At 37.1% G+C, this 12,981-nt stretch overlaps 1 protein-coding gene across 10 annotated transcripts in view; it reads right to left on the minus strand.

The window, feature by feature from the left end:
• Positions 1 to 12,981, minus strand: part of ATP11C (ATPase phospholipid transporting 11C (ATP11C blood group)) — a 152,544-nt gene that overhangs the window by 69,215 nt on the left and 70,348 nt on the right. For all 10 annotated transcript variants that reach the window (XM_045514912.2, XM_074359926.1, XM_010952532.3 and 7 more), the window contains 4 exons: positions 12,819 to 12,938; positions 6,603 to 6,692; positions 4,299 to 4,379; positions 2,220 to 2,327 (listed from right to left, as the gene is read on the minus strand). In XM_045514912.2, coding sequence (XP_045370868.1) covers positions 2,220 to 2,327; positions 4,299 to 4,379; positions 6,603 to 6,692; positions 12,819 to 12,938 — 399 coding nt within the window. The remainder of the gene's footprint in view (positions 1 to 2,219; positions 2,328 to 4,298; positions 4,380 to 6,602; positions 6,693 to 12,818; positions 12,939 to 12,981) is intronic.

The raw sequence follows: 12,981 nt of genomic DNA on the forward strand, positions 1-12,981 counted from the left end.
GATGACATTATGCTAAGCAAAATAAGCCAGTCACAAAAGGACAAATACTAGATCCCTCTGGGAGGAAGTATCTCTCTTAGGTAGTCAAAATAGTAGAAAAGTATTTAGCAAGGGCTAGAGGCACTGTTAATTAGTATTTATTAGATATAGTCTCAGTGTTACATGTAACATGAAAAAGTTCTAGAGATCTGTTGTACAACAATGTAAATATACTTAACACTACTGAACTGTACACTTAAAATGATTAATTTAAGATGGCAAATTTAGTCTTATGTGTTTTTTATCACAATGACAAAAGAAAATAAAAATAAATAATCTCTTGAGACTGGGATAAAATATTTGTAAAAGACTCATTTGATAAAGCACTACTATCCAAAAATACAAAACAACAACAACCACCTCTTAAAATAACAATCTGGAAACGAACAATCTGATTAAAAAATGGACAAAAGACCTGACAGACACCTCACCAAAGAAGATATTCAAACAGCAAGTAAGCATATGAAAATATGTTCAACATCATGTCAAACAAAAATGAGAGAAAACACTTTTAATGCTATGTCATTAGGGAACTGCAAATTAAAACAAAAATGAGGTATCACTATACACCCATTAGAACGGCCAAAATCCAGAACACTGACAACAAATGCTGGCCAGCATGTGGAGCAACAGGAACTCTCATTCACTGCTGATGGGAATGCAAAATGGGTATCGACATCGGAGACAGCCTGGAAATTTGTTACAAAACTAAATATGCTCTTACCATATGATCCAGTAATCACACTCCCTAGACAATGGAATATTATTCAGTGCTAAAAAGAAGTGAGCTAGCAAGCCATGAAAAGAGAGGGAAGAAGCTTAAATAAATATCACTAAGTGAAAGAAGCCAAATCTGAAAAAGCTACATACTGTATGACTATAACTACATGCCATTATGAAAAAGGCAAAACTATGGAGACAGTTAAAAAAAGAAAAAGAAGGGTGGTGACCTGAGGTTGGAGAAAGGGAAGAAGAGGCAGAGCACAGAGGATTGTTAGGGCAGTGATACGGTTCTGTATGACACTATGATGGCTGACACACTTCATTATACACGTGTACAGACTCACGGAACGTCTAACACCAAGAGTGAATGTTAACCTAAACTACTGACTTTGGGTGATAATGATGTGTCACTGGAGGTCCATAATTTCTGCTCAATTTTGCTGTGGACTTAAAACTGCTCTAAAAAGTAGTTTACTATTAGTTAAAACAAAATCTGTTGAGAACAAAAAGTATTATTTGATGTGGACAAGGCTAAAATTTATCGACAGAAATCTTATTGGGTAATACTAGACAATGATTAATTTGAATAAAAAATTAAACTGCCTGAGATATTAAAAAATAACAATAGCTTGGAACTATCACACATTGCTGGTGGAATATAAAATGGCAAAGCTGCTACGGAAAACAGTTTGACAGTTTGTGAAAAAGTTAACATAGAGTCACCACAGGACCTAGCAAATTCTACTCCTAGGTATATACCCAAAAGAATGGAAAACAGGTATTCAAATAAAATCTTATACATGAATGTTCTCATACCACCAATATTCCTAATATCCCAAAGGTGGAAAAAACCTAAATGTCTATCACCTGATGAATGGATGACACGTATATATAGAATAAACAAGATTATACTGTATAGCACAGGGAAATATATACAAGATCTTGTGGTAGCTCACAGTGAAAAAGAATGCGACAATGAATATATGTATGTTCATGTATAACTGAAAAATTGTGCTCTACACTGGAAATTGACACAACATTGTAAACTGACTATAACTCAATAAAAAAAAAAAGTGGTATAGCCACACAAGGGAGTATTACTCAGTCGTGAAAAGAAATGCTTGCCACAACATGACTGAACCTCAAGAACCGAACAATAAAACCAGGCACAAAGGCCATATAGTGCCTGATTCCACTGATATGAAATATCTAGAATAGGTAAATCCACAGAGACAGAAAGAAGACTAGTGGTTGCCAGGGCCTGGATGAGGCAGGAATGTACTATGACTACTAACAGCTATGGGGGTTTCCCTTTTGGGGTGGTGAAAATGTTCTGGAACTAGATAGTGTTGATGGTTGCACAGCACTGTGAATGTACGAAATGCCATTGAATTGTACATTTTATGTGCTTTTTACTACAATTAAAAAAAAAAGAATGAACTACAAAAAATTATTACCTTGATTTTTTCACTCTCTTTTCTCACTCGTTTTGCATTTTCAATAATGTAAACAGTGCTCTTGTTGACTTCATTGTCAGCTCTGTGTCTCAGCCAGTCCTCATAACCCTAGATGGATACAAATAATGACATCATCAACTCACATAATGAAGTAAGTAAAGTTGTTAATAAATTTCTATAGCCCTCACTATGAGTCACCAGCAGATATTTATACTTACAGTATTAATTTTAACTTGGAATGCTAAAGAGACAATACTATGTTTTTACAGCAAAAACTAAGATATGCTTTCAAAATACACCTTAGGTAAATTGCTTTACTGTATTAAAAGGTTCCTCCATTCTACAGGTAATAAAGTAATAATAAAATAATAAAAATACAGGCATTAAATTACAAACAATATTCTTCAACTGTGAAGGACTATGATTTATTTTTCTAAGTCTACTCTTATTCAAGTTAATATTAATTTTCTCTGCTTTTTAATAATTTGAAAAAAACACTTTTCTAGGTTTTTATTTTCTTATAGACCAAAACCCTTAAATATATTCTTCCACAGTAGACTGTTGGAGTGATCATCTCTAAGGGAATGTAATTCCTCCCCAGGGAGAGAGAATAGAAAAGGCAAGTTAGGAGTACTCTGGCCCAGAAACTATGATCAACAGTTAAATTTCTCCATTGGCTTGGTGACAAAAGAAAATATACATCAGCGTTCATTTTTCAGAGTTAAAAGTAATCAGGGCTCATTTTTCTCTGGGCTTTCTTTGGTCTAGAGTAAATTTAAGCCAAAAGAACAAAGGATGGAGGATGTTCATTTGTTTGAGCATGACCTCCTTTCTTTTTTACATCACTTTGCTTTCTTTCTTTATAATAATGTCTACACCTTTTCAAATACAACTGTTTGAAAAAATCTCTTGATTGCCTTCTCTCTTTTTCTCAGGTGCTATATATGCAGTCTATTCTGTCCTTTATGACAATGCTAGGCGATCACTTCATATGGTACTTTCTGTGATGTGACTGAGGAAAGAAAGGCCCTAACACGAACTAGTATTGGGAGTAAAATGAACCACTAAGAGCTTTTGAAAACCATACAGGTTATTCTTGGAATCAGCAATTCTATGATGCTAAAGGAAATAATCCTAAAGGAAGTTAACATTTCAAAAGTCTTTATTTAGCAACCAAACACTTGATAAAATATTCCTGCAGTTGCTGGTAGGCAAGATAGAAGACCAGATAACCCCAAGAAGAAAGGTAACCATGTTCCCAATACTGTTAAGCAAACCTTCATTTTGGAAGTTCCTTGGAACACTTTTTAAAGTACTTTGATAAGTATGGTCTAAAAATATGTTTGTCATTTGCCAGGTCCTGTGGGCTCTCCCAGTACATGATAAACATGTCTAACCTACCCCTTCACCTCCAGTTTCCTGTTTCCATTTCTAATTTTTTTTGGTGAGGGAGGTAATTATGTTTATTTATTTTTAGAGGAGGTACTGGGGATTGAACCCAGGACCTTGTGTAAGCTAAACATGCGCTCTACCACTGAGCTATATCCTCCCCCCTCCATTTTCAATTTCATCTGGAAGTTTTCAAAGGCACTCTCATCAACCCTGGCAGTTAGCTTTGACAAGAAACAAGAATCAAGTCTCCTCCACCCACCACACCCTTCAGCAGCACCAGGAAAGTCAACAAAATAAAAGTCTTTATGCTCTTGAGTTCTCTGCTATAGGCAACAGTAAAGAAAGTCCGCTATAATGGGAATTTTCCAGACAGACACAGCACGCTGAAAAATATAACGCATGTTAAAAATTCGCTTCCCATTTCCCTACTGAGCTGTACCTTCCAACTACTCTTCTTTTAGGGTTGTATCCCAGACACAAATATTGAGGAGGAAAGGAGCAAAGAAATTAAAGATATACCTTACAATCATTTTAATAGGTTTTCAATGAGAACCAAATCTAAATTAAATCCATTAAGGACACTGACTCTAAACAAATATGAAAAAAGAGCCTTGACAATGAAATTCAAACCAGACAGGACTGAGATGCAAGCATAACTGTAAATTAGAAACTGGATTAGAAATTTACCTGTTTGATGGCTGTAACAGTTATAACAAAAAAAAGTGGAAGTCCACTGGTAACTGGGCTAGTTGGTGTGTCTACTGTGACCTAGGTAAAGAAATTAAATTGAAAGTGAAATGAAAATAAGCCACTAACTCAGATGCAGCACTTACATGCTGCAAACATTTCAGACAGAAATGCAGACAAAACATGCTCCAGTAGCAGAGTGAATGTTAACGTTCATTGAAACAAAAGTAATCCACATAGAAGTTAAAGAAAATAGTTCTAAACTTAGGCTTAGTTTTCATCCCAGCTTGGATTAACTGAAACATATCCATTCATTTACCATCTATTTGTTGAGTACCAGTCTGTCAGCCTTTGTGCTATTATGAGCCAGGCTCTTAGAGATGCTGCTTTATTTTAAGCAAGATGGAGAAAAGTCCCTGCCCTCATATAGCTGGCAGCTTACAATAAAAACCAGATACTAAAACGAGTGAGACGCTGAGATGTGAAGAGTAAATAGAAGTTAACTAGTTGGGAGGGAGGGGTTTCCAGGCCCAGTGAATAGTGTATACAGAGTCTCTGTGGTAGGAGGGAGTGTGGCACCTGTAAGGAAATAAAGGAGGCCCAGGGCAAGACAGAGTGTGGTGGAGACAGGGCAGGAGAGGGAGACAGGGGCCAGACCAAGCACAGCTCTCCAGGCTAAAGTTCAGTCTTTGTCCCACAAACAGTGGGAAATAATTGAAGCTTTTATTCAGGGAGAGGTCATGTGAACAGAACCACATGCCTTATGGAAAAAGAAATGGAAGGGAACAAAAGTGGAGCTAGGCAGTCCATTGAGGATGCTACTGCAGGAATCCAGGCAAAAGATGATGGATTAGACAAGGGTGGTAGCAGCAGATATAGAAAGAAGTTCCAGAGATATTTAAGAGGTAAAAATGGCAGGGCTGGTAAGGAATTTCTCATAAGGGGTGATTAGAGATGTCTTCCAAGTATCTGATTAACATGGCTATGTAGGTGGTATTGTCATTCGCTGAAACAGGAAATCCTGAAAGAGAATCAGATTTGAGGGACAGAGGATCATGAGTTCAATCTGCTTTTCCATGGCTCTGTGCCTTCTTGCACAGCCTGAGATACCAATCTGGATTCTTCACCAGGTAAACTCCCTCTCAGCCTTCAAGGCTCCACTCAGAAGTCACCTACTCTTTGAAGCCTTCTCGGGCTTCTCTTCGGTAGAAAACAATCTTAACTTCCACTGTATCCCCATAGCATTTTGCTCATGCTAATTTTATGACTTTCACATTAAATTAAGTGAATACGTGTCTTGGCCATGACAATAAATTCCTTAAGGGTAGAAAAGCCATACTTCAATCCTTATTGTACGTGCTGAAATCTTTGGTGTCTGGACCACTGCGCAGCACACAGTAGGTGCTTGCCAAACTGAACTGAAATGTGCTATATGCCAAGTAGACCGCCTCTTGTGACCATAATCCTCTACGTAGTTTATTTTGTGCTGCTCTGTAAGACATTTTACCATCGATCTAGGAGTTCCTTTTCAAATGCCCCATCATTCAAGATCAGAATTGGCTCTTTCCCATATCACAACCCAGACTGATTTGAAGCTGCAGGCCTAATTCAATTACAGTACCATTTACTCAAAGCCTCAAAGTGGATAAACAGAAGCACTTAACATCAACAAGGCATTTGAGCAATTTTATGGGGATGTTTCTGCTTTATTTAATAAAATGAAATGAGGAAAAAAGTACCTTTAATGTAGTAAAACTTTCAGGGGGTAATTTTGGCAAGCGAAAGATTTTAACAGACTTAAGGATGGAAGATGCAATTTAAAATGTCTAAAATTTAAAACATAAAACACCAGTAGAGAATACAGAGAAGCAGATCAATGTACCAGGATTTCATCCTTAAAGTAAATGAATGAGGAAGAGCAAAACTCATCATCAGGAAGATAAGTGATCAATTTCTAATTAAACTGAAACTGGCATTTAACAAAGTAAAACTCTTAATTTGAACTATTTCCAGTTTCAATATATACCACTGTATTTAACAATACTTGCTCTTCTAGGATGAATAAAGACATATGAAATCCATGAAAGTGTTTAAAAAAGTAAAGAAGACTCAATAAGTTTTCTAGTAAAACTGCTACTTTAGAAATATATAAAATTATATATATATCTTAAAATGTAATGTTAGTACTCTAGTAAACCGGACTCTAATAAATTCTGAAACAACTTTTTAAACACAGGGCATTTTAAGGTTAGATATGGATTGAAAATTTATTTGAAGTAATTAAGTTTCTAATATTGCTCTTACCTGTACAAGGAAAATGATGAGAAAATAAAAATTTGCAATTCTTCTAAACTGTTCAAATAGATTCTTTGGGAGGAAATTCCAAAGTGTATACTGTAAGGGAGGAAGAAAAAAAAAGATTATTAGAAAAGAAACTTGAAAAATCCTAATGATAATGACTCGTGATTCCAGAGTATCACAATACTTTGAAAGCATGTTAAAACTCAAATCTCAGACATTCGAATAAGCGCACATTTAGAGGGACAGAATACAAACGCTTTTTTCAGGAGTGAAGTTTCGCTTGGAGCATTGCAACTGAGCCATCTAGTCCCACAGCTTTGCTTTCCTCGATCTGATCTAAATCAGGTTCCTCGTTCCGTGCTCTCCTATCTGTCTGTACTTCCCCGATAACACTCGTTGCAGTGAATCATTTTACATGTGTACTTTTCATTAAAGTTTTTCCCTCAATAGGCAATGAGTTCTATAAGGGCAGGCTGTTCATCTGTCTTTTTATTACTTTCCCCCCAACATCTAGCACAGTGTCTGACAGAAAGTAGACAATAAATTTGTTGGATGAGTGAATGAACAAATTAATTCCTTTGGCTCAGCTGACCTCTGGAGTCTTGATCATCATCACGGATGTAACTCTGTCCCTCTCACCACCTCCCACCTCCGTGACAGCTGGTCACACACAAACCTGGGTCACAGAGGGCTTTCATTTTAGTCAGCAACATACCACTCTGGGCTTTGGTAACTGGTAATAAAATAGGTAAAGGTTTCAATGCTAAATTGTACGTGGGCAGGAGGAGAGAACTTTTGGGCCAAGTGTCAAATCACACAGACTTTCTCACTGATGCCTTAAGCGCAAAGCCTGGGTCATTTAAAAATCAACAGAGGAAGTTGGATTTTCTAGATGTCTCAATAAGGAAGATCAGAAACCAGAAAGAAAGAAATGTTTCTCAACCTAAAGATCTACATTTATACTTGAACAGCCTCTAGTCTCCGTATGTGAGAAGAGGTCCATTAAATCAGGTAAGGAAAAGCCAAAGTTGCAGGGCATGACACAATATATGGGCATTTGCTACTAAATTCTCTTTAAAAGGCTGTAGGCTCAAGGTTCAGAGAACCCCAAGAAGACGAAGATGAACGGAGGCAAACATATTCAGTAAAGCAGCTGCATTACAGCCAACGGCCAACCGAGAAGGTTCTTCCTCCAGGGCTCATAGAAGTGCCCCAGGGAAGCCCATTGAAAATGAAGTACAGAATTGGGTGTGGGTGTGCACCACTTGGGAGAAGAGAGTCCGCAGTTTTCAGAGTCCCACCAAAAATAAAAAGGATCAAAACCACTGACCCAGTCACTTCGAAGCTGCCTTAGTTCAGATCAGCACTTAACTGTCCCAATAACTGAAGGTCAAGTTTCTAAAACAACAAGCTCAACTCTTAACAACAGGCTAACAGCTGAGCTTCCGGCTCGTTGACCTTCTGTTCCCTGAGTAGAGGGGTTTTAATTAAACAAACAAGCATTAGGGACTGTTAGAGTCCTCTGTGGGGTGTTAACACATCAAAAGGGAACATTTTTGTTGCTGTTTCTAGGCCCCCACTGTTTGTTTACCACAGTTTTCACTTACAAAATGAACTGCTTCCTTGAGGAACTCGGGTTACTCCCTCTGTAGTAAACTTTTGCTATGTGTGCCCTCTCCTCTCCTGTGTCAAGTCGAGCTATTAAGAGGTCAGGGAGCATAAGTTCCTTTCCCACAGGTGCCTAGAACAGTGTCCGGCATGTAGAAGGCATACAAGAAATTTTGATAACAATTTGTTGGCCATTTTTTCCTTCACTGCTCTAACTAAAAAGTAAATTAAGCTTTTCATCTCATTATAATACAAATGTAACATAGCATACATTATTTCAATGCAGACCAAGAGAAGCCAACTTTTTTAGAATTTTATGACTAAAACAGAAATTGAATTAAAGCCATATACACCAAGTTATTTAAACTGACTTGTCTATCTAAAAAGTGGACTCTCAGACATACTCTTAGAGTTACTCTTAACTCATAGGAAGAAGATATTGACAGCATTTGTTTCATATACAATGATGAAAATGGAGATTTTTTTTTTGGTCATAGGTCAATTCTTGCTCAGAGTAGTCAATAAGTGGATCTTGTAGACTATCTTAACATGCAACCATAAACTTAAAAAGCAACCTTCACAGTTAGAACATTTTTAAAAACAGTTTCTATAAGAAAATGCCAACTATATGAAATGCATTTTTCATCTGCCCTATAGTGAATTAAATAATTGGTACACAAATGTGGAAAAATTAAGGATCATGCCCTCACAACCTAATGTAAGTTGAAGTCAAAATCTTATAACTTTGATAAACTACTTTCCTAATTCAAAGGAGAGAATCTCAGTTGAAACTGAAAAATTTAAACAAAAGGAGGCTTTGGAACATTAATTGTTTTTACCTAAAGTCCCCAAATATTCCAATTTAGCCTTAAAAATGCTGGTTGGTAAGATGAAGCTCCAAATAACTTGTTCTCAGTGTGTTTGGATATCAAGAGAAAAGGGGGAACAGCTAAAAACTGAAGTAGTAATTATTTAAAGTAACAAAGTTAACGGTCAATTGTGAATGAGCTAGCAGAAGGAGCATTGACTTCTAACTAACTACTAGGATCTGGATGTGATGGAACAAAATAACTATACTTTATGATTAGTTGTAAATAAGCACCCAGTTGTAAATAAGCAGAGCTCTAGCCTGAATAAACTGTTCACTTTGCTAAATTACTGTATTCATTTTATTCTCAACTCTCCTTGATGTAGCATTAAATCTAATTTTGAGCATCATAGGACTCTACTTTCATTTTCATTACCAATGTCAAGCAGAACTTTCTCTTTTTCTCAAAGTATCACTCTTTCTCCTATAAATTCAGGACACAACAGGAGTTCCCAAGACACTACTGCATCAACGTGGATTTAGTAACTTTAGCTAAAATAAGGCACCTTCAAGGAATTCCATAAGACGCAAAGACAGTCTATAAATTCTACTGATGGTTCTGATTTTTTAAATGAGGGAAAACGCTGTGTAGTTTTAGGCTTCAGACTTTAATCTATGACATTGTTTCACATAGGAGCACTAAGTTTAACCTTGGGCATAGCTTCAAAGAGTTAGGTGGAGCTCACTGATTCTTATCCCACTGAAGGGCCTTCAAAATGAGGCCTGGGATTTTTAAAGGAAAAAAATGTAGAACAGAGAAATATGATGAAAGTTAAAGATTCTAAAGATCTGGCAGGATGCGATCAATGCTCCTTTTGCTACTGAAGGGGATTTCCAGTTTTGTACCAGCTGCAAAATTCTGGTGATTCCCCAGGGTCCCTGCAGGGTGCGCTAGAGTAGGAAGGCCACGGAGAACAAGTTTTTCTAAAGAAAGGATGTGTGTTCCCAAAAGAAGAGAAGAATGCTAATTTTATCAGTAAATAAAACTTAGAATAGGTCAAAGTGCTTATCTTCAGTGTTCCCTGCATTAACAAGACTTATTCCCAGTGTTACACTGACCTTAGTGATGGCATTTGTAAATAAGCAAACGAAAAGCACCCAATTCAGAGAAAGTCATTTTTATCACTGAATGGTTGAAAAAGGAAATCAACACTTGCTACAAAGTTCGAAGGCAGCTAACATATTCAAGAAATTGTACATTTCTTCAATTAAAAGATTCTGGTGCAAAAACAATCAGCCAAACGTCAATGTGAGGAAGAGAAAGTCAAATTATGAAACTTTTTTCCCTCTCCAGACTGGACCCGAAGGCCTCCTTTTAAGAGAGGTGATGTCACTCCACACATTCGGAACACACGCGACTGAGGAAATCAGTAGTACTGTCCAGCACTGTGGGCACTCTGGTGTGCAGGACTCATCACAAAAACATAAATAATAGTAGCAGCTACCATCTCTCGAGTTGTTACTACATGCCGAGCACAGTGCCTAAATGCTTTCTGTGGATTACTTTATTTCATCCTCATCACAATCCTATGAGGTAAGTACTGTCAATATCCCCATTTTACGGATGGGGAAGAGAAAGAAAACTGGGGCACAGGAAGGTTAAATGACTTACTTTAACTTCAAACCCAGGTTCTGTCTATAGGATGAAGCTCTTTACAACTATACTATATGCTATCCTCTTATAACTACTCACTGTATTCAGATTTCATTCTTTTTGTGAAGTTAGTATACTGTCAATTCCTCTTTCTCTGCTCTAGAGCTTTTATGAAAAATAGATCAGTTAATAAGAAGTTAACTAGACAAACTATAAATATATAATATTTACAGAGAAATAAAGATGTGGTAGTCTATCAGTGTAGAAATGTTCACTTCTTTATTCTGGTTTCTAAAACATATACATATATATTGTATAAGCAAATCTGTTTAGAAACAATTTTTATTTGCTCATGAACTACTGACTATTTAAACAAATATATCCTATTGCATTGTTTTGTCTACTGGCAAAAGCGGAGCTAGATAAAATATGAAAAAGTTTATTAAATACTAGTTAGTAAGAAGGTACTCTTACATGTTCTTTTAAAATGTAAAAATGCAAGGTTTATTGCAATAAATTGATTATCACTAGTTTAATGAAAAGTCACTTCACAATCAGTGTGTCACTTTACCATCTTCCACATAAAACACTACGGGAAACAATAATTCCCTAGAAAGTACGTTAAATTTACTTGATGCGAAAGGAGAGAGAAAACTGATGGGGGAACCAAATAGCACAAGGATGTGAAAATGGCTCTTTATTCAGAGCCACTAGACCTTATAAAGTGGTTCTGCTCCTGGCTTTATGACTAACCCTGCTTGGTGACCATGTCACTAACTTCTCTGGGTTTGCTTTCTCCATCTGGGAAGTCAGCGAGTTGAACAAGGAGACCTTAGGATGTTTCAGTTCTACAAGTCTATGATCCTGAGTCTAAGGACTACTATTGATTATTTTCTTAGACTCTACAGGGTGGGTCACAATTTTGAGTAAAAGGATTATTCACTATTTTGGGCACAGGTACGGAAACTTCTAGCTGAGGATAAAATTTTTGCCATAAGGTTAAAGATTAACAGGAAACTTTTTATCCAAATACACTCAGAGTGTTCTTTAGGTCAACAGACCTGCTCATTAAGGCAACACGGTTTTCACTCATTCCATCCTTGGCCCACTTTTTACACGGTAATCTCCTGGCTAAGCATAACCTGTGCTACATCACTACCCAAAGAGAACTGACATGTCCATTTGTAAACCAAAATGTTACATTTGTAAAGGAAGGGTATAATGTTGTGTTTCAGGTCCTCAGTGTTTGTCAACATGTAGTGAACCAGTTATCACCAACATTTTAGATCTGCCTTGCCAGGCTGCACGAGGAAGTGAGGAAAATGATGAAGATCTGTGCCACACTCCAGGAGCTGGCAGTGGGCCAGTCACCTAGCACTGAGCACCTCACCTGGTCTGCCGAAGGTAGAGATTAGCAAACTAATACATGTAGAATGATGACTTGTGGGTACTAGGAACTACAAAGAAGGTTTTCACATACGGAACATCAGCACCATTTCACTGGTGAGGACATTCAGACTGAGAGATTAGTCTGGCCAAAGTCACACAGCTAGTAAATGGCCAGGTCAGGATTTAAATACAGGTCTTCAGACTTCCAGGCCACTCCTCTTAGTACTGCACAACGCTAAAGTAAGATGATTAGTCAAATGGCGACACAGCTACAGTGATTGAACCCTTGACTGTTCAGTGTACAGAACAGAACATACCCTTTAGGACCCAGGCGTGTATTTGAGAAGCGCTGCCGTGGAACAGAAAGAGATACGAATGTCATTTGAAGATAATACCTTGCAAAGAATGTAAATTATTTACAAGCTGGTCCATCCACTTAAGGACAATTCAGGAAGCTTTGGGCAAGTAAATAATTCCTACTTTCAGCATACTTTAAGGCCTAAAGTAATATATATAATCAACAGGCATTGTGAATCATAATGGAAGGCAAAGACATGTAAATAATCTTTCAGATATCACAAGGCAAAGTGATGCTTTAAAAAAAATTGCCTTTTGGTGGAATAATTACCACAGTTGGTCTATGGTTGGTATATGTGCACATTCAGGTATGCATATATACCTGCACCAGCTTCCACAGAAACATAAACAAAAGTAAGTGGCTCACTATATGAACATCTACTGAGTTAAAAAACCAACTTACCTTAGATGAGACTATTCTATTATCACAAAATTTTTGTGGAATGTAAGCTTCTGTTTCTGGAAATGGATGATGGCCAACGAATACTGTGCGTGTACCAACTCGTTTCTCTTCTCCAGCACACTGACCAAGAGAAAGAGGAAAAAAATCAGTTTTTCATCACATT

The sequence above is a fragment of the Camelus bactrianus genome, chromosome X (genome assembly GCF_048773025.1).
Source record: "Camelus bactrianus isolate YW-2024 breed Bactrian camel chromosome X, ASM4877302v1, whole genome shotgun sequence".
NCBI lineage: Eukaryota > Metazoa > Chordata > Mammalia > Artiodactyla > Camelidae > Camelus > Camelus bactrianus.